We start from the raw sequence: 19,240 nt of genomic DNA, 5'->3' as shown, positions 1-19,240 counted from the left end.
AAATCTGATACACCAAAGAGGAACATAGGGCCATCCTCATTTCCTAAAGCAAACTCTAGGTTGGTTCAAGTGTAAACAGTTTTATTCATTTTTTAAAAAGAACATAGTAAATACTAACCATTGAGAATAAGCATTTGAAAACATCTTATTTTTTAAATTATTATTGGAGTAATACATTTTTTAAAGAAAATACACGTCAGCAGGGAAAAAAGTCTTCAGAAATTCTATAACTCAGAGATATTCACTGTTCACATTGTGATTTAGCAATTTTATTACTGCTGAAATAATAGAAAAATGCCCAGTGGTACAGTTGACTGATTCAGTTTTTCCTTAAATCTCTCCCCATAAAAATCAGTAAAATTATAATAAAAGAAAGCAATAAATTGGAACAAATAATTTATGATATATGTGGGAAAACTATTATCACTATTTTAGAAATTAATATGAATCTATCATAGGATATGAACGTGCAAATCTTTCGAGAATAAATGTAGATTTGTAAAAAGTTTAAAGAAATGTTCAACCTCACTTATAATTGTATATGAATTAAAATAAATATAAGCTACCACCACACACTTATTAATTAGAAAAGACATTAAAATGATAAAAGCTAATAAATTACAATGAAGCAGATATATATTTATATATTCCTGCTGACATTGTAAATTATTAAAAATCTTTTTAGAGGGTTGTTTATTCAACCTTTATTCAGCAAATAATAAACGCCCAACATATGCCAGTCATTGTATAAGTTAAGCAATTGTTATCGGAGAAGAAAAAATAAATCATATGCTTCGGCCTGGTATTTCTGTGCTTTTATAATGATTGTCCTTCAGTGTTCCTTGAAGGAAGCCAGATATTCAGCAGGTGGGAAATGCTGAAGTAAATTATGGTATATTACTTACAGTAAAACATCATAATGCCATCAAAATGATATGTAGACTAGGTAGGTAAAGGGACATTTTTATTCAGATTTAGTAATGGTAAGCAAAAATAATAGTTATGCCAAAAATGTATAACCGAATATATAATCACTTATGGAGAATAATCCATCCATAAAAAAACTGTATGTGTAAGATAATAAATATCAAAAGAGAGAATACACTTTTTATTTTTAGTCTTCCACATTGCTTTATTTCCAATTCTCATTTCTAACCACTGAAATAAGTTAAATATTAGCTAAGGCTTTTTGGGTAACAAATTAGAGTCTTGATGCTTTATACATCAGAAGGTTTAAAATATTCAATGGAAGTATTTTGTTTTTTCAGATTACCATCGATGGGCAGGATATTAGGATGTTTAACGTAAGGTATCTGAGGGAAATAATTGGAGTGGTGAGTCAGGAGCCGGTGCTGTTTTCTACCACCATTGCTGAAAATATTCGTTATGGCCGTGGAAATGTAACAATGGATGAAATAAAGAAAGCTGTCAAGGAAGCCAACGCCTATGAGTTTATCATGAAACTACCACAGGTAAAGCCTCTGTTAATGTAGTTGCCCTCGAAATGAGAATTTCAACTCATGTGAGTTCTTTCTTCAGAGGTTAAGCTAATAATGTTTGAGGTACAGGGTTGTCCAACTCTGCTAGGTAAGTCCCTTGAATTATCCAGTTGGAGCGTATAGCTTGGTACATGAAACATACAAAATTTTATACAGAGTATGTTAGTAGTTTGTCAGAATTCGATATTATTTATTTTATTATAATTTGTGACTCATTACGATGGTCAAAATGAAGCTCCCTGATGACTTCATGAATTTCTAGGCTCCATAGCTTTTTCTAGTTGAAATACTTCAAGAGCTCCACCATGCTTTCTCTTGTAGAAATTTGACACCCTGGTTGGAGAGAGAGGGGCCCAGCTGAGTGGTGGACAGAAGCAGAGAATCGCCATCGCTCGGGCTCTGGTTCGCAACCCCAAGATCCTGCTGCTGGATGAGGCCACCTCAGCGCTGGACACTGAGAGCGAAGCTGAGGTACAGGCAGCTTTGGATAAGGTCAGTGGACCCTAAACACCTGAAGGCCAGCCAGTTGAAACTTTATTGAAAATTCTTGCCAATGCTTTGCGAGTCTAGGTTGAAAAACATAAACATAAGAGCAAATGAAGCTCTCCCGTGGGGCTTTCTTGGTTTCTCCTTTCTGTCAAGGCGCACTGCAGAGAGAGGTGGGCAGCCCATTAACTGGCTTGCTTTGACCAAGGTGCAGTGAGCCCTAATCCAAACCTGTGCAGTGAGCCGCTTAGCTTTGTTTTTTTTCTTGCACATAGGCTAGGGCTTTGATCAAAAGTAGTTGTGGTAAAATGTACAAAGAAAGATCTGGTTACTTACGCAGTGGTCCAGCTGAAAAGCGGTTCAAATATTTGCCTTATTTTGTAGGCAGTACATCGTCTTTATCTATTCATGAAAATGAATGGATGCTTTTCTGGAAGTTCAACTTGCATGTTTTTCTAAGCATATAAATAAGCAACACTTTTTTTTTTTTTTATTTACTTATTTTTGGCTGTGTTGGGTCTTCCTGTCTGTGCAAGGGCTTCCTCTAGTTGCGGTGAGCGGGGGCCACTCTTCATCGCGGTGTGCGGGCCTCTCACTATCGCGGCCTCTCTTGTTGCGGAGCACAGGCTCCAGATGCGCAGGCTCAGTAGTTGTGGCTCACGGGCCCAGTTGCTCCGCGGCATGTGGGAATCTTCCCAGCCCAGGGCTCGAACCTGTGTCCCCTGCACTGGCAGGCAGATTCTCAACCACAATAAGCAACACTTTTTAAGGCTGCTGAGCTCATGGGCATGGCTCAGAGTTTCTAAATTTCTCACTGTTATCTTTACTAAACTAAAGCTTCAAAGGAAGAACCTTATCTTGGGACACTTTCAAGGTCAGTGCTGAAGTCATCTGTAATAACAACACAGTATTAAAACCAGAGTCAGATGACGTCATGTAAATGGGTTTCAAACACATAAACATCATAAATATATTTGAGTTGAGAAAGTTTAGTAATTAAATGTGCAAGTTACTTAGTCTATCCAAACTGCCTCTTGAAATTTTATTTTTTTGAATTGACCTATTTTATTTTGTTTTACTTTTTGATTTTTATTGAAATATAGTTGATTTACAATGTTGTGTTAGTTTCAGGTATACAGCAAAGTGACTCAGTTATACATAGTATCTATCGTCTTGATATTTTACACATGAACAGTATGAACCTTATTTTCTCAGGAAAATTTATACCTGAATCCTAAGTAAACACAGTTGCCTTGTGTGCTGTAAACTGTAGTTAATTCATGCTTCCTGGTTTATCAGATTAATATTTTGGCTTATTTTATATAATGTAATTTAATAATTAATGAAAGATTATGATAATTATTCCTCACAAATTTATATCTCAATTACATTGCTTTCATGTATATTAAGTCTCAATATTAAGGAAACAAAATATAATACATAGGAGAATTGTATTTGCTTAGTTAATTAGAAGTGACTTAAATGAAGAAATCATAAAAATAAATACATGCATAAATTAAACAATTAATTTTAACTCAAAACACATAAATGGTCATTCATGTGTCAATATAGACTTTTTAGCATAAAGTTAGGTGGGATAAGAGAGATATTTATGTGGAAAAAAAAAGTCCTATTCAGCCCTAGGACCCATGTCCCAATACTTTGTAGGATACAGACATTCAATATGTTAGCCCTTGCTGTGCTAAATGAACAGAATTACTGGAGATGTTGCTTTTCATGATATGAATTCTGTCAGCAAAAATTATAGCCTTGCAAGTTTTAATTCATATTTGGACAGGTTACTTCATTCAGTTTTAGCAATTTGTGTTCTGTAGGATTATGGCCCACTCCTCAGTTGATAACCTTTTACATATTGACTTTAAAAATAGCTGACAGGGCTTCCCTGGTGGCGCAGTCGTTGAGAGTCCGCCTGCCGATGCAGGGGACACGGGTTCGTGCCCCGGTCCGGGAGGATCCCACATGCCGCGGAGCGGCTGGGCCCGTGTGCCATGGCCGGCTGAGCCTGCGCGTCCGGAGCCTGTGCTCTGCAACAGGGGAGGCCACAACAGTGAGAGGCCCGCGTACCGCAAAAAAAAAAAAAAAAAAAAAAAATAGCTGACAAATCACTCACAGTTCTTTTAAATCTCCAAGAAAAGCCATTAGCAGCTTGGGGTGGTGCTTAAGGGCACCGGTTGTGGTGCCAGGCAGGCCGAGGTGGGAGTCCTCTAAGCCTGAGATATTGCAGAAGTAATTGGGGTGGGGGGAAGGGGGAGAAATAATGTCATAGGATGATTGAATAGATTAAATGAGATACTGCATGTAAAGTTCTCAGCACATACCTTGCCCATGAGAAACAATGCAATTATTATGGTCATTACCATTACCATGATTATTATTCCTTTTATTGATTGCTGAATCAGTTACCTATTGCTGCATAACAAACCCAAATTCAGGCTTAAAGCAATACTTCTGTAGATTGGCTGGGTGGATCTTCTGCTATTTTTACCTGAGCACATATATGGCTGTATTTACCTGGAGGGTTGACTTAGCTAAAACGGTCCAAGATGGCCTCACTCACGTGCTGGCTGTTGGTTGGGCATCTCATACTCATGCTTGTACTCACTCATACAATAGGCTAACCCAGCTTCTTTACACAGAAGTCTCAGGCCAGTGTATCTAGAGGCAGAAGCTATAAGACGTCTAGAGGCTTAGACTCCAGAACTCACACAATGTCACTTTCACCACATTCTATTGGTCACAGAAAGTCACAAGGCTAGCCCAGATTGAAGGAGTGAGGAAATAGATTCTGTTTCTTGATGGGTGAGCTGTAAAGGATCTATGACCATATTTAATCTTCCACAGCACACTCTCTGCCACAATTATTTACATTTCTCCCAAGTGCAAAATAAATCCACCTCTTCCCAAGACCCTCAAAATTTTCATACAGTCATGAGATCAGGCTCAAAGTCAGTACCTGAAGATGTGTATGTGGTCCAGATATGGATGAGATTCTTCATGTTAAGCTCATCCTTATCCAGAGGACTATGAACTAAAGAGACGTTATCTTCCACACATATACCCACCATGTAATGGTGAGGCAGGGACAGGCTAATTATAACAGACACTCCTATTCAAAAAGGAAAACAGGAAGCACATAGCAGTTACTGCTCCATAGCAATTTTGAAATGCAGTCAGATGCATGTTGCCAATTACTCCACTGCTCCAAGGAAAGGAAACGTTCCTTGATTAAGGCTCAATTCTACCCTTAGTAGAATGGGTTCCCTAGTGCACTTTTTCTGCTTGGTTTGGGGCTCCAACCTCTGGGCTCTCAGATTCTCCCTCTGAGAGCTCTTTCTTTTCCCATAAGAAAGGGCCCATGTCTGCAGCTGAGTAACTTTCTCAGCATACTTTCTGCTCATAGAAATTTGAGACCCAGAGGCCTCTTTACATTTTTAATTTTCTCAGTCTCTTTTAGTCCAAGCTGATGGACTCTCTTAAAGACTTTGTGAGTTTGCTTAGAATTTGACTGTAGTTTGCTTAAGCCCCAAAAGTTACATCTTTAATTTTTGGGGGGTCAAGCCTCTCTCTACTTTGGGCTGTATATGAAGCTGCCATTAGAAAACCCTTTAGAGCCTTAGAAGCCCTTTTATGTAGCAGAGAGTGTCTACTAGAATTTGCCATAAATTTTTCAGAGATTTTAACAAAAAAATCTTACACCTACACCCTGATTTGATCTTTGGTCTCATTTGATTGGATGATTAACAATTCATTTTCCAACCCAGCAAGTACTGCCTCTTCTTTGTAGCTTCTAAATTCACCTTGCAAACCAAATGGCTTCTTCTTTAGCTCATCATTTTCTTCTCATACCTTATCATATACAGCCTGGCACTTTCAACATTCTGTTTAGAGATCTCTGGAATCTCCTCAGCCAGATGTACAAGTTCATTAGATAAAATATCTTTCTTCCAAGTTACTACAGGGAACAATTTTTCCAGTTATTCTAAGGTTACATAACACAGGTCACTGTCTTTCCAGCCTCCAGTAGCAATTTCCTTACTTTTCTTCCAGTCTCCACTAACAGTATCATCACCTCCCTTCTAGCCACTGCCTGCCACTCAGATCCCAGTCCCAAAGCCAATGTCACATGTTTTAGGGTTTTGTTACAGTAGCATCCCAGTCTAACTACCAATTTCCATATCAGTTGCTTTAATCCAGCACTTAGTGGGTTGGCTGCTGTGATTCCTCTATTGGTTTTGCCTAGTCTCCTCAGGCAGCTACACTCAGCTCAGGGTCATCTGGGCTGGAATGTTCAAGATGGCCTCCTTCATGTGCCTAGAAATTGGTGATGGCTGTTGCCTGAGGCAGCTTTATTCTCCTCACGTAGGCTTCTCATCCTCAAGTAGACCAGACAAGTTTCCTTTCCAGGTAGCTTTCAAAGATGGCAAACACACAAGCTGTAAGGCCTCTTGAAGTCTATGCTTCAGAAATTGCACAAGCATTAATTCCTTCATATTGTTTGGTCAAAGCAAGTCACAAGGACTGCCCAGATTCGATGAGGTGGAAGAATAGACTCCACCTCTGAAAGGGAGCAGCTGCAAAGCGTTAGTGACCATGTTTTATCTACCGTAGTTGCTGCAGGTAGTTTATAATCTACCCAATTGACTCCATACATTGCAAGATAACTAAACCGATGTATTTTGCAGACTATAAACTGTGTCTTTAAAAGGGAAATCCTTCATTACTGTACTCCCCCCAGTGATACTAGTCAGTCAGTTGGCTGGTCCATCTATTTATATACCAGCTCTCTTTTAACAATGAAAAGTTGAATTTTATAATTAATTATTTTTCCTCCGAGGAGCATAAGGATATACTACTATTATAGTTATTGTTTTTCCTCCCTTATTACCTAGCCTGGAAGAATAATATTTTCCTTTTGTGGATCCTTCATACATTTATCAATACCTCTCGTGGCACCAAGTTATTGTAGTTAGCTACTTATTTATATGCCTCCTCTGTCTTAGAAAGAATAGACCCCCAAAAGGCAGAATTAATAAATGGTTCATGTTTGTGTCTCTATAGCACCTACTCCAGTGCCTTGCCCATAGTAAAGCCTAAATAAATTTTTACTGAATTGATTCCCATGGCCAAGCTCATTGAGATAATACATGTCTACATTAAAAAAATTACTAATGACCATTTCTGCTTTTGACTCAATAGATAGCAGCTGTTCATCAAAATAAATAATAGGTTTTTCCAATATAAGGTCTTAAAGAAGAACAGAAAAGCAGACTTGATATTTTGATTTTTTAAAGAAAGTCAATAATCACAAAGTTTTATACCTACACACACTCTCCTACTCATAGTGTTTCCATACTGGAGGGGCAAGAAAAGAACCAGAGTAGTGATTTAATGAAATGATTGCCAAAAGTTTCATTTTATGCTTTTTTTTCAGAAGTTCCAGAAAGGCTCATGGAATAGTACTTCCTTTGTTTGGGCCTGCCTTTCATTCCTACACACCCAAAATTAGTAGAAGTTCCAAATTTCTTAATAGTTGGTGTCCTTGAATCTAGGGTATTTATTTGCCAATGTTTTGTCATCACTGGGGTGTTTGAAAATAGCCCTTTGTGTCAGATCTCCACTCTGGCCAAAGAATCTCGGTCAAGGGTGACAGTTGCTAATTTTGAAATTAGCAACTTTGCACACTTTGTTTCTCCTGCACACCAGTCATTTACTCACAAGTCTGACTCCGATTCCTCTGTTTTTTTTAAGTTGATATAGCATCAACCTATTATTATCATAATGATAACCCAGTCACTGTCAGCAGTTTACTCATCACTGTTAGTATCATGAATATAATTAGGTTGATCAAAGTATTTCCTCTCTTCCTTATCATACACGGACAAAGCCATGCAGCTTCCATATCAGTAAATCAGTAAATATTTATGAATGTTTCTTTGGGGCCCATATGCTAAAAATCAAAGAACAGTCTTAAATGTTGTCCAGTAGTTATGCTCTAATCTCTCTCTCTTTATGATGTAACTCTTTTATATTTATTTAAACACAGTTGATTCATCTGGTTATTTTAGAGTAAGGAGTGAAGAAGAAAGACCACATTATTTTTTTCCAGGTGGCTACAAAATTGGCTCCATAGTCCACCTTCTGTTTACAGAGAGACAAAGCATATTTATTCATACTATCATACTAATTCTTAAATGTTTCATGTCTATTTCTGGACTGTCTATATGGTTCTGTTGATCAAATTGTCTTTTCACGTGATAGCTTCCCCCAGACTTTACTATTTTAATTGCTGTAGCTTTTTTTTTGTTTTAATTCATTTATTTAATTTATTTATTTTTGGTTGCATTGGGTTTTTGTTGCTGCCTGCGGGCTTTTTCCAGTTGTGGTGAGCGGGGGGGGGGGGGGGGGGGCTACTCTTCATTGCGGTGCGTGGGCTTCTCATTGTGGTGGCTTCTCTTGTTGTGGAGCACGAGCTCTAGGCGCGCGGGCTGAGTAGTTATGGCTCATGGACTCTAGAGCGCAGGCTCAGTAGTTGTGGTGCACGGGCTTAGTTGCTCCACGGCATGTGGGATCTTCCCGGACCAGGGCTCGAACCCGTGTGCCCTGCGTTGGCAGGCGGATACTTAACCACTGCGCCACCAGGGAAGCCCTAATCGCTGTAGCTTTTTATGTTTTAGTATCTGGTGGAGCTATTACCCAGATACTCATTAACTTTTTCAGAATTTTCTTGGATGCTCTTTTTAAAAAAGTTGAGATATAATTCAGATACCATAAAGTTCACCCTTTTAAAATGCACAGTTCATTGGTTTTTTCAGTACAGTCACGAGATTTTGCAACCATCAGCACAGTCTCACTGCAGAATATTTTCATCATCCTGAAAGGAAACTTTGTACCGATTAGCAGTCCCTCTCCATTCCACCCTCACCCTTGCTCTTGGCAACCAATAATCTGCTTTCTCTCTCTGTGGATTTGCCCATTCTGGACATTTTATATAAATAGAATCACACGAGGCATGGTCTCTTGTGACTGGCTTCTTTCACTTAGCATAATGTTTTCAAGGTTCATCCATATTGAAACACGCATCAGAATCTCACTCCTCTTTCTGGCCCATTATTATTCCATTGTATGGATATACCACCTTGCGTTTAGCTTTTGATCAACTGATGAACATTTGGATTTGTTCTCACTTTTTGGCTATTATAAATCTAGCCTTTTTTTTTTTTTAACATCTTTATTAGAGTATAATTGCTTTACAGTGTTGTGTTAGTTTCTGCTGTGTGACAAAGTGAATCAGCTATATGCACACGTATATCCCCATATCCCCTCCCTCTTGCGTCTCCCTCCCACCCTCCCTATCCCATCCCTCTAGGTGGTCGCAAAGCACGGAGCTGATCTCCCTGTGCTATGCAGCTGCTTCCCACTAGCTATCTATTTTACATCTGGCAGTGTATATATGTCAATGCTACTCTCTTACTTCATCCCAGCTTACCCTTCCCCCTCCCCGTGGCCTCAAGTCCATTCTCTACGTCTGTGTCTTTATTCCTGTCCTGCCCCTAGGTTCATCAGAACCTTTTTTTTCTTTTTTTAGGTTCCATATATATGTGTTAGCATATGGTGTTTGTTTTTCTCTTTCTGACTTACTTCACTCTGTGTGACAGACTCTAGGTCCATCCGCCTCACTACAGATAACTCAATCTCGTTTCTTTTTATGGCTGAGTAATATTCCATTGTATATATGTGCCACATCTTCTTTATCCATTCATCTGTCGATGGGCACTTAGGCTGCTTCCATGTCCTGGCTATTGTAAATAGAGCTGCAGTGAACATTGTGGTACATGACTCTTTTTGAATTATGGTTTTCTCAGGGTATATGCCCAGTATTGGGATTGCTGGATCCTATGGTGGCTCTATTTTTAGTTTTTTAAGGAACCTCCATACTGTTCTCCATAGTGGCTGTATCCATTTATATTTCCACCAACAGTGCAAGAGGGTTCCCTTTTCTCCACACCCTCTCCAGCATTTACTGTTTGTAGATTTTTTGATGATTAGCCTCTCATTTCTATCTTTTTAACTACTTAGGTGACTTTGGCTGTACTCTAGTAACCATCCTAAGGATGTGGCTTTATTGCCTCAGAGTAGGAGTGGTCTTAAGAAGTGGTTAGTCTTGATAGGGCTAATGAGTATTAAAAAACAATAGCCATTGTTAATGACATAACATGAAGAGTTTGATGGGCATTTTGTTCATACACCCACCAAGCCAATGACATGTGAGTTCAGGGAGCTACTTAGGGGGGTGATTTGTAGATTTCAGCATCTGTAAAAATCACCTGAAGCACTTGTTAAAAATCATAGTTAATGGCCCCACTCCAGAGTTTGGAATTCAGATGGTCTTTGAACCATGATGTGAACCATCCATATCCCAGGGTATGTTTTCACCTAAGCTGCCTGCATGTGGTCCATTAGAATTACAGTCAAAATCAGGCACTACAGAAGTGCTCTGGAGAAGACTGTATGTGGCAACAGCTTCTGAACATGCTTCTGCTAAAGTCTCTCGCTTATCCTATAACTCAGAACGAGGGCTCCTCACACAGGTATGAAAACATTTGAGAAGGGCTGTAGACCTCCAGAGTTATCCATCCTCATCCTGCAGGGACTGGCCTCCTGTCTGGTCCAGAACTTAAGTCTCCTTTTAGCCATTCACAGGTGAGTGATGCCTTTGTGGCCTAATCACCCGGGGATGGTGAGCTGCTCTTGCATCATCCCCAAACACCTCCATCCAAGTGCTTAATTGTGTGTAAATTGACAGTGCGGGACATCGTAACCCTCCTGCCTTACATGTTTGTCCTTCTCCCCTTTAGGCCAGGGAAGGCCGGACCACCATAGTGATAGCACACCGATTGTCTACAATCCGAAATGCAGATGTCATTGCTGGGTTTGAGGATGGAGTCATTGTGGAGCAAGGAAGCCACAAAGAACTAATGAAGAAGGAAGGGGTGTACTTCAGGCTTGTTAACATGCAGGTATCTGCTTCCTGGGAAGTTTTTCTGCTGTCTTCTCCTCAATATAGTATTCTTTATTTTGTTTATTAAAATATCACGTAGCTAATGCCATGTTGGGAAATAAGAAGTTTTCAGGAAGATGCCTAAAATATACATCTGAGGCTTTAATTCAGAGTCGTTGAAAGAATCTCTAAAGAGAAAGGTGAGGGGGGAGGAAAATAAAGGAAAATGCCCAAAATGTTTTCAACTTACTCTTTAGGACAGAGATTCTTAATCGCCTGGGGAATGGACTTCTTGAGCAACTTTGCAAAATAAATAACCTAAAAATGTGTTATTCTGTAAACATGATTCTTATATTTGTAAAAGTATATACGTTTGCTTTGATATAACTGTAACTAGTATGTACATAATTTTGTTCTTTTTCTTCACATTTCAGATGCACATCACCCAGATCCTATCATTTTAATGGGTCCTCAGCATCTTTTCACATGTTCCTTAGCTGTTTGTCTATTTTCCTCTGTGAAAGCGTCTGTTCCTGTATTAGGCTGTTTCCTGTTGAGTTGTTCATGATATTCTTATTCATTTATAAGAACACCTTGCATAAAAAGGAAATACACATTTCTCTTGCGTGTATTGGAAGTATTTTTCCTGCTTTGTTCTCTCAACTTCACTTTGTTGTTTGGTTGGCTGCCATAAAAAAAGCTTTAAAATTGTATGTGATTAGATTATCATTTTTCCTCTCCATGTCTTCAGGATTTGGGGTTGTTCTTAGGATAGTCACCCATATTTCCTTTCAACATTTATTGTTTTATTTTTTATGGTTGAATATTTGAGGCAGCTGAAGTATATCCAGGCGTAGGAAATAAGGGCTATTGGTTTCATATATACTTTTTATCAACTGGTGAAAAGTGGCCATCTTGGCTTTGGAGCTCAATGACCTCACCTCCCAGTAAATGAGGGCTTTAGGTGAGGCACAGAAAAGTATATTATGAGATAGAGAGAGGGATTATGCATTTGGTCATAGAAGAAGTCTAAAATCAGAATGGGCTTACTGGAAGAACTGTCTGTTGAGATAGCATGGACAAGATGACAAAAGGAGAAAAAGATAAGAAAAGGATTGATGAGAAGCGGTTCAGTTTGACTTGCCATGTGCTAGAATTTGGGGGAGCCAGGCTCGAGCATGTGGTGGGGAACGGTGGAAGATTGTTGAGCTGGGGTGTGATTTGAGCAGGACTGCCCTTCAGGAAAGTGACTCTGATAGCAGTGTGGTAGTGGATGGAAGTGAGGATGTGGGGACCAGTTACAAGACTAAGTCTCTAAGCTAGGTTGTTTTTTTTTGTTTTTTAATAAATCTATCTACTTATTTATTTTTGGCTACGTTGGGTCTTTGTTGCGGTGCACGGGCTTCTCATTGCGGTGGCTTCTCTTGTTGCAGAGCGTGAGCTCTAGGCACGCGGGCTTCTGTAGTTGTGGGTCATAGGCTCTAGAGCGCAGTCTCAGTAGTTGTAGCGCACAGGCTTAGCCACTCCGCGGCATGTGGGATCTTCCCGGAGCAGGGACCGAACGCGTGTCCCCTGCATTGGCAGGTGGATTCTTAACCACTGCGCCACCAGGGAAGTCCCACTAGGTTGGCTTTTGCTGGGAGATGGTATGAAACCGTTCCAGTGGGAAACAAGGAAGTCCACCAAGCAGAGCGTACCTTCAGTGGGGTTCAAGGCACAAGGGCAATAATCTGTCAGGTGCTGAAACACAACTGGAAAGTAGGATCAGATTAGATCCAGAGCTCAAGACAGACAGCCTCTGTGGGTACAGTAAGGCACTAGCCAGATAATTGGGTTTGGGGACAGGACCTGAAGGGAAAAAGACAATAGCACAAGAGCTGAGGTCCTGGACAAAGCATTAAGATGTGGACTCAGACATGGCGGAAGCAAACAGAGAACAAAGTTAGACTCCAGGAAGGTTGGGTTGATATTCCCTCATCTAGCGTTGAGCTAAAGGCCCTTAAATTATCCCGCTCCCTGACCCTTTAAGGAGAGAGTTGATCCCAAAGTGGGCAATGAGGCTGAACCTGCAGGACTGTTCCCCTGGGGTGACGTGTGGATGCATCTCTGCAGGACTCTGAGGAAGAAACATGATGGTACTCAGCCAGATTAACAGCCTCCCTCGGGCAGTGACCAGCTTTTCCTTGTTTATAAAAATGAGCCCTGGGGGCTTCCCTGGTGGCGCAGTGGTTGAGAGTCCGCCTGCCGATGCAGGGGACACGGGTTCGTGCCCCGGTCCGGGAAGATCCCACATGCCGCAGAACGGCTGGGCCCGTGAGCCATGGCCGCTGAGCCTGCGCGTCCAGAGCCTGTGCTCCATAACGGGAGAGGCCACAACAGTGAGAGGCCTGCGTACCGCAAAAAAAAAAAAAAAAAAAAAAAAAGGAGCCCTGGGTAATGTTTCTGTTTATTCTTCTGCCCTGTGGTGGTCTCTAACTTGTTCTCTGGATCCTGGCGTATTGAGGAAATTCCCAGTTACCTGCTGGATAATGAAAACTTTGCCTTTTAATTTTTAGAGAATATTTTTATATTCCAGGTTTCACATTGAATTTAACCTTTCTGTCCTTTGTAACCTCTTTTACTTCCACGTGTTGATATACTTCTTGACACTTTGCAGCTAACTTTGAGAAGCTGTGACGGAATCTGAAAGTCTTGACACGTGATATTCAAATGGCTGTATGGTTCTAAACTTGGTTCTAAACTTACATCCGTCTGGACACAGGCACACACACAATTCAATGTTTTGTTCTTCTTTTAGACATTAGGAAGCCAGATCCAGCCAGAAGAATTTAAAGTTGCACGAACTGATGAAAACCCTGCCATGGGTTTGGCTCGTCCCATAGTCAGGAGTTCTTTTCATAAAAGCCTGAGGAATTCGCGAAAGTATCAGAATGCCTTTGATGTGGAAACCATTGAACTTGTGAGTTGTTTTTCACTTAAATCTTTAGTTGCTTAGTTTTGCTGTTGAAATTCTTAGTCTTGCAAGTATATTGCAGGCACAGAGGATTCCTGCCATGAGCCATACTCTTCTTAAAAAAGGGAAATATCAAATTTTAAATGTATTTGTCAAAAATTGAAATCAATTCCAATTAAAATTGGATTTCCAATGAAAAAAGATCCAAAAACATAGTCTTTGTGCTTAGATGCTTAAAATTAAAACTAGATATTCCACTTATTTTTGAGGTCCAGAGATAAATAAGGCTGGTCTAAAGTAAGAGGCCCTGATATTTGCATGCTCTAGTAGGTAGGATTACTTTTGATTTCTGTGCTAGGAAACTCAGATTAATATCAGTTTAAGAAAAATAAGAGGTTTTATTTCTCTTTCACATAAAAAAATCTTAAAGGTGAGAAACCCAGGGCTAGAATGGTGACTCTGCCATGGTTACCATGGATTCAGGTTCCTTTCATATTTATCCTCACTATCCTGGCATGTAGCTTCCATTCTCAATGATCGAAAATGGCTCCTGAAGCTCCAGCCATCACATCTGTGTTCCAAGGAGCAAGAAGAAGCAAAGATTTTCCATAAGTCCAATACAGTACTTTTATTTATATGTCACTGGCCATAACTTAATCACATGGCGCTACTTAGCTACAAGGAAGGGTAGATAACTGAATCTTTTTGCTATATGCATTGCTACTCTGAATAAGATTGGAATTCTCTTACTAAGACAAAGGAGAATAACCAGAAATAGCCAAAGTGTACATTCTTTAACGTTTCTCACCTGAAGACTTGGGGTGTTATTAATTCAAGTTAACAGAAGCCTTTATAATATTGATAAAAAGGGAATCCATTCCAAGAAAAGATATTTTATGGTTTTAAGAAATGGTTTGAGAATACCTTTTGATGTTATTTATTGATAAAAGCTGAGTTTATTTTTACTTTTGTGTTGGCCTGAAGACACTAATCCTACCAAGAATTCACTGCATCTGTTTTTCTCTGCCCACAATGTTATTGACTGCAGAGATTACGAGGGCTGTCTCAGAGGTCTCAATCTTGGTGTATTTATGGAAAGAGAATAACAATTGAATTATTGTGGAGCTGCATTATCATCCATAAGATAAACAGTTTCCCCCTTTTTGGCTATGGAAGTATTTACTTCTCATTTCCTCATTTATCTGGACAGTTATGCTGCTAAATCTTGAGAGTCTGGTATTTTAGAGGAGCCCTTCTCTTGGAGAAATGCACAGAGAAGAGTGGGAGTCAGAAAATGCCACACCAACAAGACTGTCCTAAGTGCTATCATAGAGGGATAAACAATGTGCCCAAGGAGCGGGGGAAATTAAGTCTGATCAGAAGGGCCTGGAAGACCTGTTGGCGTGTGAAGAGCAGCCTCAGCTCGTTTAACAGGCTGGGGACCAGGGCTACACGATGTTAACTAGGGAGGAAAAAAACACCCTAAAATGCAGAGAAAATGGGTGGCTTGAAAGAAGAGGGCTGAATAGAAACTACTCCCATGTTCTCTTTTTCATAGAGACGCAAACATGACCTATTTAAACAACTATAAGGCTATGGGATTCCATAGGCACCTTTTGTATCTAGTTGTAGTCAGAATACTCTCCTTTATGTGACCTAAATCCTTCATGCTTGACCAGACACTGAGTTCAGCATTTGCTGAGAACCTGATGTGTGCCAGGCATTGGGCTGTTTCTAGGGATATAAAGACATAGTCTTCACCTTAAAAACAAACAAACAAGTAGAGTCATGTAAACAAAGGAAAACAAACAAAGAAGCAGAGTCATGTAAACAAACAGGGTGGGGGGATCACAAAACAAGCTAAGCTATGAAATAGAAGAAGTCCGCAGAGGGAACAGTGGTGAAAGAAAAGGGGAGTAGTTACTTCAGTTTTGTGAGCTGGGAACACGTCACAGAAAAGGCATCGCTGGGCAGGATTCTGGGGTGAGGAGACCAGGCCCACGTCCTCAGGTTAATCATGGCGCCTTGTGTTGGTGAGGACACTTACCCATCCCTTCATGGGTCTTGTCTCATGTGACCCCAACATCATGCCGGAGTGGAACTGGACTTGAATTCTAGGGCATTTTGTGCCCAGATCCTGCTTCTGCCCACTCTGCCGAGGCTGGAATAGAGATGGGCTGGTCACACCATGAAGATTGCTTCTTGGGTGAAGGACTCATACTCAGCTTATGCTGTGTAGTCAATGGACAGAGTTAACATTTGATAACATCCTGTCCAACCCCCTAGTAGTTCGCTGTAGCCTGGTCACTCTCTGCACCTAGCTTGCAAGCTCCTGGAGGGTGATGCCAGGCCTTCTCTATGTCCATAAACTCCAGTGACGGTAGTGTTGTCACCTTTTTGTCCTGACATGTATGTGTTCTAGGATGAAACTGTGCCGCCGGTGTCTTTTATGAAGATCCTGAAACTGAATAAAACAGAATGGCCCTACTTTGTGGTGGGAACTCTGTGTGCTGTTGCCAACGGGGCGCTTCAGCCGGCTTTCTCGGTCATCTTCTCAGAGATTATAGAGGTGAGGCTGAAAACACCACGGGACAGCTTGAGGATGAAGTGATGAAATCACTTCACCGTTACATCAGTTCTCATGCCAACCTGGTCCATTTTGCAGTAAAGCAGCCTCACATTAAACTAAGCCCGAGGTTTTAATTCCCTTTGGAGGAAAGCTGTGAGGCAAAAGAAAAAACAGGCAAGTTATGCTATCGATGAAATTAGAAACTGTAAATTCCCTGCAGAAGGCATTCTGATTCACTCTCTTCATTTGGATGAACTGGTGTCAGGCAGTGATCCCCATCCCGTCTGTGGAGAGGAGATGCATGTCTCACTGGATGGCTGGGTGGTGGGGCAGGGGAAGAGTTCGTGTCTCAAGTGTTCAAGAGGCTAGGCTCTGGGGGCAGACTGGCCTCACCACTTAATCGCTGTGCAAATCGGGCAAATGCTTTCCCTTGCTGTACCTCAGTTTCTTCATCTGCAAAATAAACCTACCTCCTAGGATGGCTGAGGATTAAGAGATGATTTAGGTAACTATTTAAGAGTGTCTGCCTCGAAGTAAGGATTCAAAAAGTTGCTACATCACTGTTTAGCAATTGTAGCAATGTTGAGCATTGTTTCGCAATGGCTACATCATTGTTTAGCAATTCTTACAAGGCTTGGGGAGGCTAAGAAGGAAAACCTACACTATCCAGTAGTTAAATTCATTGGGGGATATTTATCAGAAGGGATCAGAAATATCTAAGGCTCCATAAAGTCCAACATTTATATTTTATAACCTTAGTCTCTAATGTTATTGGAGAGACTTTTTTGCTAAAGATGAATTATTCTCCATCACATTACGACTTTATTCTGCTGTTCTTCAGCTTTTTTTCTATCTTTATGTTTTGAGCTTCATATAATGTATTATCCTTCAAAGTTTTGTTTTATTTTATTTCTTAATTAATTTTTATTGGAGTATAGTTGCTAAGAGTTTATTATGCTTGGGACTTTGAACGTTGGTTTAAGACCACAAGCTAAAAAATAGCTTAGGAAGAACCCTCCAGCTGTTCTTACATTACAAAATAAGGCAATCCCTGGCTCTCCTGCAATCCAAGAGCTGTGTGGATTGTATTTATATTTGGGGGCATCTCCTTTGTGTCAAATGCTGGTCTTGGAGATCAAGCAGGAAACAAAATAAACTAAGTTCTGCCCTCAAACAGCTTACCTTCTATTGGGACAGACACAGAACACAACCAAAAAGCAAATATGTAATGTGTCACAGCATAGCAAGCATTTTAAAAGCAGGGTCTGGCAGTACAGGGGCTGGAGCTGGAGGTGCTGTTTCATGCGGGCGGGTCAGGAGAGGCCTGTCGGGGCAGAGGCCCCGTGGAGTGGAGGGTGGTGAGCAGGTAGGGGTCAGGGAGGAGTTCAGGCAGAGGGAACAGCAAATGCAGAGGAAGAGGCACAAACACGAAAATGTGCAGCCACACACAGTCCGCAGGCAGTGTTTCAGCCCATGTTAATAACCGCAAACAGGAAGTCTGCTACATGCGAACTTTCCAGTTGTGAACGCGCGTGCCAGCCCGTGTGCCAGCTGTTGCACCGTACTACTGTACTTTTCAAGGTACTGTACTGTAAGATTGTACTGTTTTCTTTTTCTTTTTTTCTTTTTTTTTTTGCGGTACGCGGGCCTCTCACTGTTGTGGCCTCTCCCGCTGCGGAGCACAGGCTCCGGATGCAGAGGCTCAGCGGCCGTGGCTCACGGGCCCAGCCGCTCCGCGGCACGTGGGATCTTCCCGGACTGGGGCATGAACCCGTGTCCCCTGCATCGGCAGGCGGACTCTCAACCACTGCGCCACCAGGGAAGACCTGTTTTCTTTATTTTTTGTGTTTGTTTTTTATGTACGTATTATTTGTGTGAAAAGTATTATAAACCTAATACAGTACAGCACTATTGATATATACCCGATTGTGTTAGTGGGGTACCTAGGCTAACTCTGTTGGACTTACGAACAAATTGGACTTACAAACGCACTCTCAGAACGGAACTCGTATTGTATTCCTCCGATTCACAGAGACAGGAAGTAGAATGGTGGCTCCCAAATGGCTGGGGGGAGGGTCATGGGAGTTACTGTTTAATGAGTACAGAATTTCAGTTGTGGATGATGAAAGAATTCTGGAGATGGATGGCAGTGAAGGTGGCACAACACTGTCAGTACACTTAATGCCACTGACTAGTATACTTAAAATCTACCGTTCAGCCATTTTTATGTTACGTATATTTTACCGCAGTTAAAAAAAACACGTATTCAAAACCTAGTTTTTAAAATGTGATGCTCAAGCCATTGTTGATGGGAGGAATAAACAAAGATCATGTAATCCAAGTGGGTGTTTTAAATGTTCTTTTGTAGATTTTTGGACCAGGGGACGATGAAGTGAAGCAGCAGAAATGCAACATGTTCTCATTGCTCTTTTTAGGTCTGGGAATTATTTCTTTTTTTACTTTCTTCCTTCAGGTAGGTACCTATGATTTGATATTCTCATAGAGTCTATATTCAGTTAGAAAATATAGATTAATTACCTATTAACTAGATTTTTGTTAATTATCTGTTAATATAAATAACTGATTAATCAAAATCCAATAAAAGAAACAGGTGATCAGAACCTTAGCTTTGATTTGGAACTTCCAAATCTTAGACTGAAATGAATTGCAGACACAGTTGGCACAAGGTTCTTTGAGAGGGCAGTGTCCTAAGC

General features: G+C 40.6%; 2 protein-coding genes across 3 annotated transcripts in view; one reads left to right on the top strand and one right to left on the bottom strand.

Annotated features, from left to right (window-relative positions):
* ABCB4 (ATP binding cassette subfamily B member 4) overlaps positions 1 to 19,240 on the top strand; it is a gene marked incomplete at its 3' end in the record, with an annotated part of 59,739 nt that overhangs the window by 13,273 nt on the left and 27,226 nt on the right. Inside the window, exons 9-14 of the mRNA XM_079932186.1 lie at positions 1,269 to 1,472; positions 1,821 to 1,991; positions 10,862 to 11,023; positions 13,802 to 13,963; positions 16,380 to 16,526; positions 18,895 to 18,999. Of these exons, the coding sequence (XP_079788312.1) occupies positions 1,269 to 1,472; positions 1,821 to 1,991; positions 10,862 to 11,023; positions 13,802 to 13,963; positions 16,380 to 16,526; positions 18,895 to 18,999 (951 nt within the window). The remainder of the gene's footprint in view (positions 1 to 1,268; positions 1,473 to 1,820; positions 1,992 to 10,861; positions 11,024 to 13,801; positions 13,964 to 16,379; positions 16,527 to 18,894; positions 19,000 to 19,240) is intronic.
* Positions 16,610 to 19,240, bottom strand: part of CROT (carnitine O-octanoyltransferase) — a 95,992-nt gene continuing 93,361 nt past the window's right edge. Inside the window, exon 15 of one of the 2 annotated variants that reach the window (XM_079932194.1) lies at positions 16,610 to 16,677. In XM_079932194.1, coding sequence (XP_079788320.1) covers positions 16,657 to 16,677 — 21 coding nt within the window. In that variant the 3' untranslated portion in view covers positions 16,610 to 16,656. The remainder of the gene's footprint in view (positions 16,678 to 19,240) is intronic. The other variant, XR_013829872.1, reaches the window with a different exon arrangement.

Source organism: Stenella coeruleoalba (genome assembly GCF_951394435.1).
Source record: "Stenella coeruleoalba genome assembly, chromosome: 9".
In the NCBI taxonomy this organism is placed as follows: Eukaryota; Metazoa; Chordata; class Mammalia; order Artiodactyla; family Delphinidae; genus Stenella; species Stenella coeruleoalba.
This window is presented reverse-complemented; position numbering and strand designations above follow the sequence as displayed.